This window comes from Tenebrio molitor, chromosome 8 (genome assembly GCF_963966145.1).
Source record: "Tenebrio molitor chromosome 8, icTenMoli1.1, whole genome shotgun sequence".
Classification (NCBI taxonomy): domain Eukaryota; kingdom Metazoa; phylum Arthropoda; class Insecta; order Coleoptera; family Tenebrionidae; genus Tenebrio; species Tenebrio molitor.
In genome coordinates this window covers 18,984,351-19,004,542 of record NC_091053.1, presented here as the reverse complement: position 1 = coordinate 19,004,542, position 20,192 = coordinate 18,984,351, and the positions used below count along the sequence as shown (strand labels likewise).

Below are 20,192 nucleotides of genomic sequence, written 5' to 3'. Positions count from 1 at the left end.
GGACAAATAAAACTGCGATAAAAATGACAATCACGTAAGTCAAAATTTACATATTTGCATCGTTTAAATACGGCTTTGTCACAAATCTATTTTAAGTTAATCTAACTTTCGTATGACATATTCTATAAATACTGACAAATATATTGACAATTCAATGGTCTGATTTACATTGATTAAATTTTAAGTGTCCCAGTTTTATCTGTCCACCGACCGTACATTGGCGGTGGAAAAGAAAATTAGATTTTTTTGACGTTTGTTTCAATTGCGTGTGTCATGCCAACGATGTTACCAACTAAAGATTTCAAATGTGTCACCAACATAACAAAATAATTTTCAATCATTGATAGTCACTCGCTACGTATTTTATAGCCGGACCGTTCATATATGTTATGGATATAGATTGGGGACTTGTCGTTAAGCTGGCACTACCAGCAAAAGTAACTAGGCGCGCCAATAAGGTATTTGGAATTTATGACAGATCTCACTAACGTACAGTTGGAAGCACGGAGTTTCGCACACCAATTTGTATGTCATTAAAAAAAACTATCTAGTCAAAGCTTTATTGTCATTATAATCAGTCATGACATACCTATGTGATCATGACTGACGTTTCACCTAAACTGTCACGAAAATGCCGCCAGTATCTCATTTTAATAAAATTATGCCAGTGAAATATCCAATGTGTGCGAAATTCCGTCCTCGCCACTGTACCTACAAGTTTTAAGCGACCTTGAATGTGACAATCCACATCCAAAACGTTTTGACTATAGCTATTTGAATGAAGCAAGCCAAATATAGTTTTAGTACATTATTTAATTTATTTATTTTTCACTTTAGTATAATTGCATGATAACTCCTAGGATACGAAATAAGTAAACATGTCCATAACAACCGGGGTATAATACAGGGCGTAATAAGAATAAGCGGGCGTAATGAATTCATAACGCCCTCATCAATTCAAAATTGCAAAGATGCCAATTTTTTTTTTAAGAACACGTATAGTGAAAAATAAAATCTTGTATGCACCACGGCGTCACCGAATGATTACGCCCATCGAACGATATCCATCTCTCGGGCTAAAGCCCTCGAGCTGGATTCATCGTTCTCCGGGCGTAATCATCGTTGTAACGCCCTTGGTGCATAAATAGCTATTCTTTGTTCCGAGAAATGGGAAAAAGGTAAAATGGCAAAAATAAAATTGCACTAAGCATGGGTTTCCCATTTTTTAACACAATAAAGATGTGTAAAGTATGTTGCATAATTCTACTCTTAATTTAAGTAGTTTTTCCCCTAAATCATTCTTTTTACCATTAACAACGCAATATTTGTTATATCATAGACTGATGACTAAATATGTACCGCATTTAAGATAAAAAACGTAATGTTTTCGGTATTTTTACGCAAAATTTGATAAGGTGCAATCCACTCACTTCCGACTTCGTTTTATCGAATTTTCGATTTTTTTACTTCCCATTATTGTGTAAATAAAAAAAGATAAAGAAGATGAAATCAATCAAAATACCTCAAAGTGATCAAAGTTTGCGTTCTTAATGTCATTTCGATATTTTTTACAGAGTTGTTTCATCGACAGCAATTATAATCTTAATGTGGTTTAGAGATCAGTATAGGTAAACTTGTTGTATAATTGTTCTAACACAACTTAACTTACATCCATTTGTAATAAAATAAACATTGGTAACAATTACGCCACGTTGGTGTTTTTTTCAAGAAATACACATACTCAAATACATACAAAAATTTTATTCGACAAAGATTTACATTACACTTAAAATAAATAAATGCAATAAACTAATTTTTCCTAATTGTTAGAGTCAGATAGCAACAATCCTTGTCCATTGAACTTGTTGCTTTGACGAAAGTGGCTCCATGAAACGCTTTAAAAAATACAGTATGATCAGTAGGGTGGCTATTCCTACAATTCCTACAACAGTTATGATGTCCACAGTGTCTTTTTTAATAAAATGTTTCCAGGGTCCCGACTTCTTAAGACGTTTGTTGATCTTTTTCATAATTTTTTTAGCCCTGTAAACAAATACCTAATACAGTCATCAAACGACGAACTAGACATATTTTTAATTTATTCAAGGACAATAACTTTAATTGTGTTATCTCTTAGTTGAAATTGTTTGTTATCTTCTATCTGTGGTTTCCGCAACACACCCTGATCCCGTAGAGAAACGCCACTTTAGATAGAAAAGAAATGCAACAATTCAACTGATATCTATTGAAATTAATTGGTCTGTAAAAAATTCAATCTCTCTAGATTTGATGAGCATCGTTAACTTGCACTACTGTTACTAGGTTGAAATTGATTTCATTCGGTAGTCACCGCGACAAATCTTAAATCTGCATGATGCAATCTTATCAGTTTTACTTTCTTGAAAAGCCGGTTACTTTTTAGTTAAAAAAAATCTAAATAAAATGTAGTTTACCTAAATATATCACTTACCTCTGATTGTCCTCCATGGTTTTCTCAAATCACTTTCGCAGATGCAGTTATAGACAATTATTAAAAGCACAGTGTTGCTCCTTGCAACGCTTAACAAGTATTAACACGCCGGCTTCGCGACTTCTTGTGTCACCGATTAAACAAGACAACCATAACAAATATATCATGTGATGTAATGAACCAGTGAAAAGTGTGTTGCATACCTGCTCTTAAATGAAATTATTGTATTTCCCCTAAATCGTTCCTTTTCAACTCTGACAAGGCAAAATCCGTGAGTCATTGATAACCAGTACTTTCCGATACTTTCTGTTGACAGTAGGACGTTCGATCACTTTTACAGATTCAAATTTGAAATTTTGTTTTCTTTCAGTTTGAATTTATAGGGAAGGGAAGGGGTAAAGGTCTTGATTTACCTTGACAAGCACCCTCAAAGAAAATACAAAAGAAAAACAAAGTTTTTTGTTCGACACTGTCAGAATTTGAGAATTTTCTCCTTTGTGAACGGATTTTGATAAATGTGACAACTTGTCAAAACGAAACGTCAAGTTAATTTTAAAGATTTTAAGCGATTTGGGGCCTTTAAGGGGGTCGTCGAACAAAAAAACGTTGTATTCAACTCGTTCTTGTGTAAATTGGGCTTTTTTGGTATGAGTGGGCCAGATTAAAACGCGAGTGAAACGAGGCCCACTCGTTAAATAAATAACTATTTGTGGTGGAAAAGTTATATAAAACATGTAAATATTTTTATAATCATTTATTATGACTGAGTTACATGGTTTAATCCCTACAGTAGTTCCATTTTCTATAAGTCTACAATTTAGACATGTTTAATCAAGATACAAAAAAATGACAAATGAGAGGGTGTTTATGGCACCTGTGGTGAGGTTACAACACAAAAATTGTTCCCAAAAATTAAAAACTTAAAAAATTATTAGAGTATCGCTGAAATCGATCGTTCGATCGGACTTTGGTAACATTATATACATCACAAAAGCATTTTTCAATCGATTCAATATATACATATAGTCGACGTAAATAAAGCAACCACAAGAAACTTGGACCAAAACAATCACCAAATCAAAGATATCTTGTGATACAAAGGCCCCGTTCACAAAATTTGATATTACTTATTATTTATTATTTCATTTGAGTGTATAGTTCAATTCTCTTGCCTGTCCTGTAAATCTACAATTACAAACATTTACCAACACATATTACAGAAGAAGCGAAAGAGGTTTTAACCAAAAATATATCTATTAACACATGACCCTACTAAAATAACAATAGTTCTTGTTTGTCACAAAAGCTGAATGAAAGTGTGTGAAATAAAACCAAAACAAGTAATACATAGATGAGCTGGGTTGAATCCTAGAGGTATTATACAAAATACTCGGACCACTCATGCCGTGGTGCTAAAAATCACAGAGCATAAATACATGAAAAGCTACATATTTACAGATTAAATGAAATGAAAGGAGGGGTGCACGATTCACAGTCGAGCTAAACATCGATTTGTACAAATTGACTTTTTGGATGTAGCTCTCAGTGAAGTCAAGCAATGATCACGTCGATCTCAACAGCACCAATGAAACTGCACAAGTTTTGTAACACATGTTAGCATGCAACAGGAGTGATGGTGTGGAAGGGTGCTGTTAGTGGTAGTGCAGTAACATTAAAGCTTGAACGAATTTAAAATGCAAACGGGTTAACTCAACAGGAATGTAAATTGGATGGGTTGGTTAGTAAATAAATTCGTTGAATTGCTGCCGACGTATTATTGCACAAAAAGTAATAAAATGAGAACCCAACCACCTAAATACACGAGACAACTAGAGTGATATGTGAAGGTGTTTTATGACAAACAAGAAAGCATTCGAGTGTGATTTCGTAATGATGAGAAGAGTCGAGGCGCATATGTGGGGGTGATAAGATTGCCCTAGTTACTTAAGTACATAATAGACTTATGACGAACACTACAAGCAGAAATAGCCTTTATAAATAAAAGTTAGAGCTAAAATAAATAATATCATTTTGCTTTTACAACAACGGTAATAAGCAGCAACAATATGGTTAATACTTTATAACAATAATACATCATTATAGTTTTTAATATTATACGTGTCTGACTTAAATATATACTAAAATCACAAATCCAGTCTGTATAAAAATTTACAACTCAAAACACTACGTATTATTTACAATTATTACGTCAATTTTCAGAAACGACCCATATCAGCCGCTATTACAGCGGATTTTGGTACGAGACCTTTCTGAGACCCTCGGCAACACAGCAACCATTTGTCATCTACCTCTAACACAACCTTGAGCCTTTCGCCTTCATTGTACGATAAGTGACCACTCTCGGAAGGTACCCTGTGGGACAACGTCCTCACGATCCTGCCGAAACAAACATAAATTAAAGGGGGATGTACAACATTTACAACCAAATGAGATCATCAAGAAAAATACTGCAAACTTGCAAGTCGTGACGTTGACGTTTCTTTTTAATTCTCTGTTTTTGTTGCCAACAAAGTGTGGAAAAATTTATCAATTTAGTTCGTGCAATCAAAGATCGATGTTTCATAACGCGTCCTAGAACATTGTTTTTCTATTTCAGTGTCAAAGTTCAATTTTATAGCATCGTTTTTAGTAATTATTGAATGTGGGGTTGGTATTGATAGCGAATGCCAGTGTTAAATAAATAAACTAGTTATTAAGGGGGTAGATTATTATTGTAACAACATTTGGGAGACAATTTGAAATTTAAATTTCAATGAAATGACATTGCTTCATCAATACCAACCAAACTTCATTAAAATAAAAGTCACTAGATAATTATTTGACATTTTTAATTTAAAAACAAATTAAATTATTGAACCCGAAATAGAAAAAAAAGCATGTTACACTCGTTTCACAAGACATTTTGTCGAACTGTCTTGTGCAACTTGTATAACAATATACTATTCTTTGATAAAAAAAATGGAGTAATTTTTCATGGGTTGAAGAAAGTATTCACATTAATCAATAAGATACTTAAATGATTGATTCTCTTTCTCTTGAAAACAACGGTTATGGAATATGAATTAATAAACATTTCTCGAATAAAATCGATTTAGAAGATTTAAAAGAAATCAAAAGACGATAGGGCTGAATAAATCTTTGAAAGTTAAATCCTCATGAAAAATGGATGACAGAAAATATGTTTATTAAACGTTTGAAAGGAATTCAGAGCTCTGTAAACAAAGGTCAATGGGATATTTATGGAAATTAGTCACATCATGTGGGATCTTGTCTACATAAATATTCCTAAATGAAAGGCAAATATTGAAACAAAAATTTCTGATAATGCTATTTGTGAAATTGAATTCATGTCAAAAATAACAGTTTCTTTGATCTTCAACTTGTTATCAAAGTTGTTGATGTACTATTCCGGACACGGAATCTTGGCCACAACTGACATTTAACTGACAAATATGTGTGAACTGGCCTTTATTGAATATAATCCAACTTTTGACTCGATAATGCCATTTCCCTGCTTTTTTGATGTCACAAGAAAAACTTCAAAGTGATTTTTAATAACTGTCATTAGTGTCATTTATTGATGACACTAATGACTGGTTTACATTACTATTTTTTTTAAATGTCTGAAAAAATGTTGGCCAAGATTGCGTGTCCGGAATAGTACTTTTTAATTATCCGTTGAAAATTACTCCTTCTACAAAGAACGCTGATTAGAAAATATAAATTTAACAATCCGACGCGACGGTAAAAACAAATCCCATGAAGCGCTAGCCAAAACACCCCGAGTTTTGCATCCCTAAGTTTTGTTACCAACCAATTAGATTATTTCACGTAACCTCGACTTTTTATTTTTTTTTTTTCGTTTCTAAGGTGATCGAAACAAGTCGATCTCAGGCCGGTAAAACCAAAAATGGCGAACTGCTCTCAACGGTTTTTCGGCCATAATTCCTATTAAAAGTGTATTTTTTTTACAAAACAGTGTTAAGTGTTAGTGCTCCAACGCAAGAATTCATTGTCGCCCTTTCCCAAAACTTAACAAATTGCAGAATTAGATACGTCAACTGGTTCAAAGTAGGTAAACCCTTATCAAACATTTTATCGTTGTTGCAACAAGATAGTGCTCTATGTTGTTGCAACAACCAACAAGATAGTGCTCTATGTTGTTGCAACAACGATATAATCTCCAGATCGTTCTAAATTCGAAAACACTGAAATGCTACTTACTTTGGTACACTTGTTTTGTTGAGAGGCTTCCTGTTCAAAGAACTCGACGCCGCTCTTCTGGGTGGTGTGATTTTCGAAGCTTTACCGTTCTGGGTTGTTGCAGCTTTGTACGGTAAACTACTCGGTCTCGGTATGTGTCTAGGTGTTTCACTATTAGTCTCTAGCTGATCAACTCTACTGGTCCTAGAACTAGCAATAGTACAACACTGGCACGACTCACAGATACCAGACGTACCTAGCAGCAGAAGTTTGCTTTTTAAGCGGAGCAGGCTTTGTTTTTGCCCCGACAATACCCTTGGTGGCTGAAGGTGTGACGTTCTTCTTCGACAACTTCCCGTTTTGCTTTCCTGACGGTGATATCAAAACTGGAATACCAGACGGCTTGACAGGAGATGTAATAGGCCTGGGAATTTTCGATTTGTTCGCGGTATTCGTAGGCGAGGAAGGGGGAGATTGGCTCGGTTCACGACCACTTAACATTTCCCATTTCTGTTGCAATTTCTTAAACCGTCGACCATTCAGTGGTTTTTCATCAGAAATGTTTGAATCCAAGGATTCAGGGCCGTCTTCTTGAAGGGACGGTACATTTTCATTCGAGTTGCTTTCGTCGCTCTTCACTTCTTCGGGTTTTACCTGAGTTGCGTTTTCCAAACTGTCCGTGTATTCCTCCTCTTCCTCCCTAGCCAGTCTGTCGTATACGAGGTAAAGTTTTGAATTAACAGAAATCCCCGACCAGCGTTTCTTGGCTGCTGTTGTAACATCGCCCAATTTGAAATTCGGTTTTGATAACATCCCAGATTCTACACAAGATCTTGGACGTTCCTTGTCAGGTCTACACTTGGGCTTGGAGTTACCAGAAGAGTTCAAAAGGTCCGGAAGAGACGGTTCTGCTTCGAAATGTTGTACTGTGATTGCGGAAATGTCTTCGCTCTCCGAATTTGAACGATTACTACAAGCGGAAAGACCCAACTTCGGAGAAGTCCATTGCTTGAAATTCGGCGAGACCGAGTGCTACGACAACAAAATTAATTACAAACAAAACACTCACTCTAAGTTGTGTGATGTACCTTATGCGTAGGACTCAACTGTTGCTGGTACGAGTCCATTCTCTTGAAACTGAGATGCAGTTGTCGATATTCAAACAGCAGATCGAATTGGAAAGGTAAGAGAGCCAAAGGTTGCAAAGCAGCAATCAAAGTATCCAACATCGTCCTCACATTGAGTCCTCCTGTATGCGCCATGATCAACATCGAATCCTTCGAGTAGTGCTTCTTCAACACGCTCTCCCTCGTTTTCAAATAACTCATCCAAGCATCCAACGATCTAACGTTAAGCAACCCAAAAACGAAAGCATTGAATTTGACTAGACCTTCTGTGATTGCGTCTTCGCTGTTGATTCTCATGACGAGCTCGTTTAGCGCTTTGGTGAGGGGTCCTTGCTGTGCCGAGGCCTCTACGACTTGCCACACCGAATTGTTGATTGCACCGAAACTGCTCTCAAGACTGGGTTTCAAACCGTCGCTCAAGACCGCGTACAAAGCAGGACACAGTGTTGAAAGCGCGAGCTTCGCACAAGAGGGATTGATCCCGGAGTCGCCCAACATGTTCAGTTCTGCCTGATTGCTTGCAGACCTGAAGTGATTGACGAGCTGTTCGACAGCATCGGTGACGGCATTCATCAAAGATCTCTTCTCCACCAGGTCTGAACTTTGCTGCTTGTGGACAGGTGTTGTCTGAGGACTCGAGTAGTTGGGACTGCCTTCGCTCTCCTCGCAAATGGGCATGTCGACCAACGTCTTGGTCTGGAAACAAACACACAATGAGCGACAGTCTAAAAGATACGAAGCGCAACACTTACGTGATAGTTCTTGTGGTGGATGAAGGCGGAAACGTTGGGGGAGTTATTGGGAGCGATGAACTGCTTCGCCTCGAGATACTTCGGCAAGACGTTCACTTTCTCGGCAAAACTGACAGACTTCTTGCCACCAAAATGCTCGGCTCCTTCTTGGTTGATCTTGAGCGCCAAGAACCTCCCCACGTACGATCTCAACTGCATCAAGCTCTCTTCGGTGATTTCCTCGTTGTCTGACGTCGAAATCCCGCTGATCTTAAGAAACTCTTCCAACTGGGCCAGCTCGTCGGTGCTGATATTCGACAACAGAAAGTCTGTCTTTGGCTGGCTCGGCGACGTCGTGCGCAAAGACTCGTGGTGTTCGTCCGCGCTGCTACTGGACGTCCCAGCATCCACTCCCTCATCCTCGGTCTCGCTGAATCTCTTCGTCCTCAAGAAGTACGGTTCCTGCAGGGACTTTCTCTTGTACAACGCGTCTTCAGTCAAGTCCTCTTCACTGGTCTCATACAAACTGTAGCGTTTACTCCCGTCGCCTTTCTCCTTCCGCAGTATACTCTTCGGCAACGGGGGCCTCGGCGGGATGTGGTCGCCTTGCTGAAGACTCACACAGCGCACCGGAAGCGGAGGCGCTGTCGTAATCGACCTTTGTCGCTCACTGTTCAACAAACTGGCCTCCGAACTCGTCACACTATCGTATCTGTACACAAACAACGGATTCAGATTGGTTGCGGGAGCGGGACTGTTCTGCGAATCACTCAAGATGGTGGACGAGCCTCGATAGCCAGAACTGGGCTGAGTACCAGTGCTGGAACTCGACGAGGTGTTAGCTGGGTTGAAACCAGTGTAGTCGCAACTGAAAGGTCGTCGCTTCGCTCTGGTTTGCGCGAAAGACGGTTTCTCTTTGGCGGTCGCAGGTCTGATGTGTTCAGAGATTTCTGGAACTTCCGCCAGGATCTTTCGGTACTCTTGCGGGAGCAAAAAGTTCAACGAGTCCCAGTCCTGGACGTGACCGAAGCCTTTCTTCTTCAACATCTCGACGTCGTTGCAGCTGAAGGGGCGTCTCTTGTGGGCGGTCTTCACGCTGGGTGCTTCCTGGGGTATCAACAACACTTTAGCCATATCCTCTTGTTTCTCGTTCAAGAAGTCCAAATTTGGCAACACATAATTTGGATACAAGACGTAGACGGGCTTCTGGATTTCCCCCTCTTGCTTCAGCTTGTTGAGAAACGAGGGCTCCACAACTTTGATCGGTTGTTTGTTGTTCACCACAGTTCTGTGGGCGTTCTTCAGACTGGTTATTTCAGAAAACTGCGACGTCTGGATGCTCCTGTTCATCAACTCGTTCGTCAAAACCTTCCTACAATGTGTCTCAGATTTCTGGCTCTTGTTGCGCTCAGACAGGTAGCTGTTGTTGTTGTTGAGGTTGAAATGTGTTTCTGGGGAAATCCTTTCGTTCTCGAAGCTCCCCACCGAATCAATCTTCGATATGCTTTCGGACAACTGCTCAACCGACTCGCTTCGAGATATCTCATCTTCCGGTTCTTCAGCGATCAGATCGTAAGTCCTCATGCTGCTGTCGTTCGTTTTTTGATCGACGCTGTTTTTCAACGGCTCTGGAGGTTTCGATTCGGAAGAATTGCTCTCTCCGGATTGACTGGGGGGCCAGTTTTCCGTCGACGACAGCTGGTCCATGGTCGTCGACATCCCTTCCGTGCTCATGCTCTTCTGCTTCATGAACAGCTTCACCAGACTGAAATTGGGTTGTTGCTTGTTGCCGGTGTGGTCACTAGTGCTGGCGTCCACTGACGTGGCCATATCTGACACACTTACACCGCTTCCGCTGCTGCTCTGGTGCTGGATGTCAAAGACTTTAACAGGTTTCCGTTTCACGGTATCAGTCTGAAACAAATTCATTACAACACTAATTCTTACCAAGAAACGACTCACCGAGCAGAGATTTTGATTCTTGAGGTAATTGCTGACTAAGAGAGTCTTCAACTTTTGTTTGTACAAGTTCGGCATGCTTTGGCTCTTCGCAGAATTCTCGCTCAACCCCAAATGACTAGTTTCATCTCCTGAGTTGTTGTTGTTGCCGGAGGGATGCCGTCTCAACTGGTTGTCACTGCATCTCTTCTTCAATTTGCTCCAAGTGGTGAAGCTTCCGGAATCGGACTGAGTCATCGACGCGTCAATTATCTTGGCGTTAATTTGTTGTTTGTTGCCGTCGTGTGGCCAATGGGCGCTACCCGTGCCGGAGGTTTCACTCTTATCTGTAATTACAGTGACTGTATTTATTTGTTGCAAGATAACTTTGTTGATTCATTTAGATAAATGTGTGTCTAACCGGTATCATGGTAGTCACTATCTTCGGAATAGACAGCCGAGCCTTCGAACGCGATCGTGTAATTGTCTTTGTTAGCCTGACAGGTCAACATCATGTCGCAGTCCAATGAATCAACACTGAAGTTGGCACCAGGCATCGGCATCTCTTTCACTGGACTGAACAGAAGTTCCGACTTGTAAATCGACATCGAAGTGGAATTTGCCGAATCTTCTCCGTGAGAACTGCTGTGAGGACTTATCGAACTGTCAAAATCAAACTTAGCCATCATCGAACCTGACACGCTAGCGTAACTTTCTCCTTGCCGGTTGTTCTACAAAGGAAACGTTAAAAACCCAACGAACATAATGTGGAGGATTTACTTCTTGACTCAGATGGTCGGTACACATCGGTGGTAGATTTGTAAGAAGAGCGTGAATGTCTTCCGTCCTGAAGCTCTCCATATCAGCTTCGGCCAGATTCGCGTCCATATTCTTCGCCAAAGCGTCATAATAGTTGATGTCGTTAGCTTCGTACGACTCCGGTAGTGACAGTATACTCGTGTGGTGATTTGTCCCTCCATCTCTGTACCTGCGAGATTAACAGTAACGTTTTGGAACGACAAGACATTGCGAGCGTCTCACCCGTAATCTAAAAACCATTGGTAATCCGAATTGTCTTGAATAAAATCGATATCTTGGGAAGACGTGTTACTGAGGTAACTTGCTGAGCCGTGGTGGTTGCTGTTGCAGTCAGAGTCTGGGCTGACAGCTAACCCTCTAACACCCAGACTCCCCACCTCGTTCATTGTCTTACCTGAAAGAACGAAACTCGATTAAGATTTGTTTACTCCATTTGGGTTTTGTTAAACCGTCACCTTCCCTCACCATGCGCTCAAGTACGTGATAGTTTACATTTCAAACCTGTACTGGTACCTGGACATTGCATAAATGTAAGCATAATGGTTCTTTGTAAAAATAATGAGCTGGAGACGCCGAGGCGGCCACTGGTGAATTTATTGCACGGGTTGTTGAACAAATTGTGTTATTATTGCCAATTTATGGCTATTACTGTCTATAATTTAACCATAAGATCCACGTGTAATTTGTCTTGTGAGGCTCTCACTATGTTCTGAACCAAGCACGTATTCATAAATCATTATTCTTATCAATAAGAGCAACAAGTACCTCTCCAGTAGTTACATATTAATGCTCTCAATTACAAGATTTTTTGTTGTTGTAGTTCGTCCATTGCTAGGCTTCGAACTTTACACAATAATCTCTTCTCATTGGTTGTGTCTTTGACAAAAAGCCCTCCTCCGTTAAAAAAACGTTTGCTGTATTATCAATTTTTCTTAGCAAAACTGTGATTAGTTTACGTTTCTTGTTTCATTGATTGTAAAAACTTACGACGGTAAGAACGTAAATCCTACATGCATTAAAACGGCATCCCCAATTTTTACCGCACTAGTTGTGATACGAATCTCAACTTATCAAAGTTTTTACAAAGCCAAGAGATAAAGAAAAAGTCTTAAATTATATCAAAGTTTTTCGACAACAGCTTTTACCAGTTAGATGATAGAATATTGAAACTGTTTTACTCCACATTTCAAGCTCAAAGAGAGATTGTTAATAGTATATTATATATTGAGGGAGAGAAATGCATGATTTTTCCTAAGGTGCAGTTTGTAGCCAGAGGGCGAAATGAGCATTCTCTCCAGAAGTATATATACTATTTTTTTCACGGTAGGGAGTAGAAACAGCACAAAAATCTCAAATTTTAAGAATAAAAAAATGATGACAAATGAGTTGTCATCTTTCGATGAATTTAATGGAATTAGTAGTTGCCTTGACAACACAATTAGATTTTTGTCACAACAGTAAAAAAAAATGAAAACTCCCATTAGATTTTTGTCACAACTGTCAAAAAAATGAAAACTCCCTAGGGAGCAAATATTTGCAAATATTTGCTCCCTAGGGAGAAAATGCTCTACTTCTGTCACGATGTTGACATCCGAAAAGTTGATTTCTACTCCCGATCGTGAAAAAAGATGTTTCTTTTAAATCGTGTTGTCACAAAAATTATTAGAGAAATACGTTTGCTACAAAATGTACAAAGTGTCCATAAAAGAATGTAGGTACATATATCAAGAGTCCTGTTGAATTCGAATATATTTGATTTTTGCCGCTCTGTAGCATATTGTGGTACCAAATAGAAAAACAGAGGTTATGTAAGTCCATTAATAACAGGTTTTTAAGAGACTGTTGTAAGATGAAAAGTAACTAAAATATAGAAAAACTGAAGAAAATCAAAAACAAAACAACTAAGACGTCGAACTCACAACTGATGCTAAGATTTAATAATGTGACATTTGACTGTTGACATCTGATTGGACGGCTTTTACGGCTCGACATAGTTCGAAACAATAAAATTATAGAGCCGCACAATTCCACAGGACTCTTAATATACTTACATTCTTTTATAGACACTTTGTACAATAAAGTGGGAATTCGAATATACCTACATATTTGATTTTTGCCGCTCTGCAGCATATTGTGTTACCAAATAGAAAAACAGAGGTTATGTAAGTCCATTAATAACAGGTTTTTAAGAGACTGTTGTAAGATGAAAAGTAATTAAAATATAGAAAAACCGAAGAAAATCAAAAACAAAACAACTAAGACGTCGAACTCACAACTCAGGCTAAGATTTAATAATGTCACATTTGACTGTTCACATCTGATTGGACGGCTTCAACGGCTCGACATAGTTCGACTCAATAAAATTATAGAGCCGCACAATTCCACAGGACTTAATATACATACTTACATTCTTTTATCGACACTTTGTACAATAAAGTGTAAAAAACAGTTAAATGTGCAAACTTTTAGAAAGTTGTTACCCATTATGCATCCACATTAGGAATTTAATTTTGCTTTCTCGATCGCATTGCATAAATAAAACAATAAAAAAAGAGTTCTAGTGTAGGTATTGCTTCTTACGTTTAAGTTCTTGTTATATAGAAATCTGAGAGATTCCTTAATAAATATTATCGACGCACCACTCTTATAAAAGCCATTATCTGTGAACCGCATGATTGATTTAAAAATAAACTGACCCAGAAGATAAAATGATTATCCGAGGAGACTTGTGCTGTCTGCTCAAGATAGACATGAAGGAGTGGTTTTGATGACCGTCTTCGTGGTCGTTTTATAAACGTTCTTAATTAGACATTTCACGAGACGAAGGTTAAATTCATGTCGGAATAACTTCCCAATTTGTGGAGTGTGGGATGAGTGAAACCATCTCAAAAGTATGCAGCAGTCTGTTTTAGTTTTCTTTCGACAAAACGTCGGGAAATTAAGCAGACTTGCGTCTATCGAAACTTCAACTGCAGGGATTGGTTCGTTGAACGCATCCGTCATGCTTTCAATTAGCTGCAAACTGCAGCCGACAGTGACACTGTCAGTACCAACCACTCTGCACTTTACCACTGTTTTATTTTGCACTGGTTTTGATCAGCATCAACGACAAAATATTTTCCTGGAGGTTGTAACAGTTTCACTCAACAGTTTAAGTCGTTTTGAAAGAGGTGCGATAATTTATCAATTTAATTTAGAGTCATGTTTGGATGCGGTAACATGAATGGAGCTGCCTTGAGCTCGTAACAATATTATTGATAATTGCCTTGTCACAGCTACTGTAAAGGAATGTTCTAGCTGTAGGCAGAATTCACCTCGATACTTAACAGTGCTGTGATTGACAGTTACCAAAATAGATAAGATAACAGTGTTATTATGTAAGAATGGGCATTGTCAAGAACAATAATGGGAGTTCTCACAACAAGAAAATTAAAGCACATGTTGCAGATGTTGTTTTTGTGATTTTCCTGCTGCCAAAAGAAATGGAAAGTTTTGTTTTAATTTATATATCCAAACAGAATTTTTCCTAAATGTAACAATTAATATATGGAGGTCTTTTAAAATTTACGACCTAGTTAGATTTATTATAAATTATTTCCTTTACTGGATCGGTTTCTAGACAGTTTATTTTTTACGGTTCTACTTTTATTTTCAAAAACAGTCTAAACATGTTCCCTCTAAGGCCCGGTTTTTGGAACGGTCCGATAACTTAACGGCCGGTTAAATCAAGCGTTGCTATAGAAACGCTAGAAAGTGACCAATCACATTACATGATTTTTGTATTTATCGGAGAGTTAACTAACTGGCCAAATAAAATGTTTCCAGAAACCGGGCCTTAGACTGGTTGGTACAGTTTTTGTTGTTTTTGGAGCATTATCCATTTACAATAGGAAAGCGAAAAAATAATAATAATGAATAAACTAAATTATTCAGCATTTTTTAGATTTAGACGGAAAAGTGAAAAACGGTAATCAAAAATAAAAGACAAAATGTATGTACAGGGTATTTCAGGAGTGATATTGAGCCCGGAATTGAAAATGCAACCCAAAATACATTTACAAAGTTAACGTGGCTATTTTAAATATCGTATTGTTTTAAAATGAAATTATGAATCCATGATGGCTTTGCTTCCAATAATTTTATTTGTCTTACGAAAAAGTTAAAATACGATGATTAAAATGTATTCGAACAATGAAAAAACAGACATGATCCTAATTTTAATGGCGAATGTAATAAAAATGCTTCTACTATTGCGCGTTTGTACAATAGACATTTTCTCAAAAACTCTGCATTTTTTCACAATTTCACTTAACCAAGCGAATGATATTTATGTCAAAATTTACAAAAAGACAGCGTGTGACGTCACGAGGAAGAGAGAAACGTCAAAATTAGTTTACATTTTCAGAAAGTATCAAATACGGTGTTTCAATCATTCTTATCGAAGATTGAAAATTGTGCGATAAGCACAAGCTTGGTGGCAAGTGGATATAATAATTTTTATGCGTATTTTCTGTTCATCGAACGTCGCAGAAAACGTTGAAACCTGGTAAGTATTTTTATAAAGTTATATAAGTAATAAATAGCTGTTTGTATGTAAGAAGAAAATGTAAGACGCATTTATTGTGATTTGGTGTTATTTAAATGATTCACAAAATAAAAATTACGCAAGAACAAAAATACACAAACTTAACCTCACTTGTAAATGACACATTTTCGCGTCATTAATGGCATTACTCCACGAGGCAGTAATTGTAAAGCCTAAACACATCGTTTTACTAAAAAGAGTCCTAACCAAAAATCTTAGTATTTTTGTTAAATTCGGGAGGCTTCATTCGTTTTCCGATGAAGCCTTTACTGTGACGTCACGATCAAAAACAATTGTTGGTGCTGCCTTAAGGCTTTGTGTTCTACATAGATGCCAATGGCACGGCTAACTATGTTTTATGTTTTTCAAATCAACAAACAAAGATCCACGTTAACTTTGCAAATGTATTGTGGGTTGCATTTTCAATTCCGTCGGGCTCACTATCACTCGTGAAATACCCTGTATATTACACAATTTTTTACTTAATTCTATACACATATCTTAATATTGTAATTTTCAAAAAGAAAATATTTATCTACTATTTATTTTATTTGTTCTAACTTGTTTTCTAGTTGGATAATCTCACATTTGTTTAAATCAAGTCAAATTTATGTAAGTTGAATTATGTTTAATTAGAGAAAGTCTACACTTACAAGAGTAACTTTTACGTAAACAATCCGCAATAATAATAATAATTAATACCCTCATTGATTATTACTAATTAATTGCCACACAAAAACTGATCTAAAACTTAAAACAGACTTAAAATTGCAAAATAATGTGTGGAAAATTTACAGCGCGTGTTTATCACAGGTAACGACATAATAAACGGTGAAGACTAAAAAATCCTTTATCGTACCACGTGATTCAGCGGAGCTAGGAATTAGAGTTAAATCGGATTTCCGTTTATCGGTTTGGCATCGGCATTTCACGTGCAACTAGTTTTCCACTGAACTTTCACAGAAACAACCATAAAGATGCGCTTTTTCCTCGACATTCCGAGTGATATCCTTACGAGAGAAAACGCAGATTCGTCGTGATCTGAATAAAATCTTCAACTCGGGATAGTAAAACTTTCTGTTTTTGGTTTAAATCTGGTGTCTTTATTTCATTCTTTCTTTCATATTTAAATTATGTCCTGGTGTTGCGATAAAAAAAGCAATTTTTCATCCTCAATGTCGTGTAATTTTACGGTGAAAATTTCTTAAGAACTAACTTTCTTTTGTTGTTATATCGGCATTAAGGTATAATTCAATTTACTCATTTCATGCCGTTGTTTGAAGTTTTTTCCTTTGTCCCAAAATAAGTATTCGCTTCTGTTCTAGTCTTTAATGGTGTGATCACACGGTACAAAATCTCTTGAAAGTTCATGTTGTACAACTTTAAAATATTCGGATTCGCAAAGATAAAAAAAGTAATGTCCTTTCTCTCGTTAACTGAATCTACAGCATTATGTATGCTGTCATCGTGTCTCGTACTATGTAAAGTATGTGTTATAATTAGCCTAATACAGTTTAATTCGTTGGCAACAACCGGATAATTTTTTAGTCTGGAATATAATACTTTCGACGGATGTCGTAAATCAAGAGAAGCAGTTCCGCATAGGCTGCAAATATGTTTGGACTCGGGATGGACTTTTTCTGAGAATATTTCGGTTATCTCTTAACGAATATCAAATACAAACAAAAAACTGAATATGAAGAAAGGATTTAAGAGTTTACATTTTTAATTTATTGTTCAACAGCTGCACGAGTTAGGAAAAAAGTGGAAGTGGGCAAAACAATTAATATCAACAAGAAGCCATCAAAGTCAAAACAACAAGACCCATTGACGTTGGCACACGCTTTGCTGAACTTAAAACATAGACCATGGAATTCTTGGATTTAATTTCCTGGCGAAGGACTGGAATGAAGACAATTAAAAACATGTCACGGTTTGCAAACAAGTTTACATTCTATTTCGGTTTCATCCAATATTTGAAGGTTTCTGGACAACACAGCCAGCCTGGTTTGTTTAAAATACTGATGACACTGTGGAGACATTTTCTTTGCTAATTGCTGCAGATTTCGTATTTGCATTTAATCGAGTGCATCATGTCTCTTAGTATCGGGCGTTCAAATAAAATCATGGGCTGGGAAGGGGTTGGAAACCGTCAATTGTTAAAATGTAAATTGACAGTTGACAGCATGTTGACAGCTAACCTAAAATTTATAAATAAAAAATCTTTCTGTTATTCTAGTCTTTCTTTGGATTGTTGTTTTACATTAAAAATAGAATCGGCATGTTCAGTTATGTGTCAAACGGCGGGAAATTTAAACTTTACACTGTTCCAAATGGTTTACTTTTCTCGACGCCCACTCAGACCAGGTTTTCATTTGAACGCATGATAGATCGATCAAATTTTGTATCTATGGAAAACGCTTCCTCGGTACGATGATCTGGTGGGTTGACCACTAAGAAAGTTTGTCTGTAGTTGGGCAAGTTTTTTGTTTCACTGGGTGTCAATTAATTAATAAAAATTAGAGCATAGCAATCGCATTGTTCCATCGCCAGTAAAACAAAATCAACGACTACTTGAAAAAAAAGGAGTTTTTGTTGTATTAGAAGGGGCATAAAAAGATAACTCTTTAATGTAGATAATACATATCTACTAAGATAAAATCAAGGACAGTTTGAGTTAGCAATACAATTATGATTTTTTTTTGTTGGGCTATTTGCAACACTGCAACCGTATATGTTTTGTTGATGGTTTATTTGACAGATATCTGACGTAACGTTAATAGCGACGAAATGATAGGTTGTGAGAATAAAAATTAACGGTAAAAAGAAATTAAACGTGAAATGCAGAACAATTATTTTCAGTGTCAAGCCGTCAACAACTCCAGTTGTACCATTTAAAAGTAAAATTCAGTATTACCAACTCGTACGATATGATCACCAAAAAAGAAATATGGGGTGGCTATAAAAACAAAACATGTGAAAACGTGTAGCGTAACTTAATAAACTGTCAACTGTCAGTTTTGACATTTATGTGAATTTTATCTAAAACTGGTTTTCACTCAAGAACACAAAATATTCATGACAAAATGATATTCTTTAAACCAGAACGACCAAACATGACTGAGTTTCTCATTTAGAATAGTTTTTATTGGAGTTTCGAAAACCACTCTTCGTCATAGCTCTTAGTTGTTAGTGCGAGTGAAGCTGCCCCACACGTTTATCAGAAGTTTTGCTTTCCCTTGACTGTATTTGTTGATCACATTGTTAAATTAATCTCACTTGTTTTAAGAGAGAAAACACACTTAACCTGTCTTAACATGTTCACATTGCAACTACTTTCAAATGTGATTAAAAACGCTTCATTTAAATTGTTTTGCTCTGGAAGTTAGATCACAATTTTCATTTTTACCAACCAGCACGAAAACTGAAAACCCTAGAACTCTCGCTTCCTCCAGTAACCTTCACGTTTAATTGTACAAAGTGTTCCAAAATGACTGTGATATCGTATCGGGAAAAATAATTTGCCACTTTTAGATGATAACGTCCGCACTACACTACACCAAACATAACCTCCAAGGCGCTGGCAAGTTTCAGATATAATTTCTGTCATTCATTGCCTGTTGTCAATATTAAAAAAGTGAAATGATGTTTCGGGTTTAGTATCCAACGAAAACTAGTCAAAACATTTTATTATCCTAAGGAGTTGCAATTGGTACAAACCGATTCAGTTAATACTGTTTGGTTGATAAACCTAACCTCTTTTACACCTGTCATTTTGACGGTGCTTGATAGTTCGTATCACTTTTCTAGTATGCGTCAAAATTCAAAATACTCAAATTGTCAAAACCTCCAACGATACCACAATTATTTTGGAACACTTTGTACTAGTGTACTAGTTTTTATTTTACTGGATGTTCATTTATTTGTGTTACGACCTACATACATGTCACTCGAAAAATATTTTTGAATAACAATATTATGACATCATTCACGTTAACGTCGTGTGTAATTCAAATAATAAACACACCACACATCACACGAATTTAATTGGTTCTCAGCCAAATTTTAACGACCTATTGTTAAAAAACGAGCCTAGTTGTTAGTTGAATATCGGTTTCACCTGGATTGATGCAATGAAAAATGACTTTCATGTTAGTGTGGGATGTAGGTTACTTGGCATTTCTTAAATTTGCGTATGTTACCAAAATCGATAATGTTAATTTAGTAGTTAAAGTCGACCAAAATTATCACGATCGAAACAGCGTATGTGTCATGACTAAATTAACAAATGTGAATTA

At 37.1% G+C, this 20,192-nt stretch overlaps 1 protein-coding gene across 9 annotated transcripts in view; it reads right to left on the bottom strand.

Annotated features, from left to right (window-relative positions):
• Nucleotides 1-1,741: 1,741 nt before the first annotated feature.
• The window catches only part of LOC138136800 (serine-rich adhesin for platelets), a 67,369-nt gene continuing 48,918 nt past the window's right edge, over nt 1,742-20,192 (bottom strand). For all 9 annotated transcript variants that reach the window (XM_069056109.1, XM_069056101.1, XM_069056102.1 and 6 more), the window contains 10 exons: nt 11,532-11,703; nt 11,271-11,478; nt 10,912-11,221; nt 10,515-10,837; nt 8,574-10,466; nt 7,783-8,517; nt 6,951-7,726; nt 6,716-6,898; nt 2,471-4,867; nt 1,742-2,043 (listed from right to left, as the gene is read on the bottom strand). In XM_069056109.1, coding sequence (XP_068912210.1) covers nt 4,687-4,867; nt 6,716-6,898; nt 6,951-7,726; nt 7,783-8,517; nt 8,574-10,466; nt 10,515-10,837; nt 10,912-11,221; nt 11,271-11,478; nt 11,532-11,703 — 4,781 coding nt within the window. In that variant the 3' untranslated portion in view covers nt 1,742-2,043; nt 2,471-4,686. The remainder of the gene's footprint in view (nt 2,044-2,470; nt 4,868-6,715; nt 6,899-6,950; nt 7,727-7,782; nt 8,518-8,573; nt 10,467-10,514; nt 10,838-10,911; nt 11,222-11,270; nt 11,479-11,531; nt 11,704-20,192) is intronic.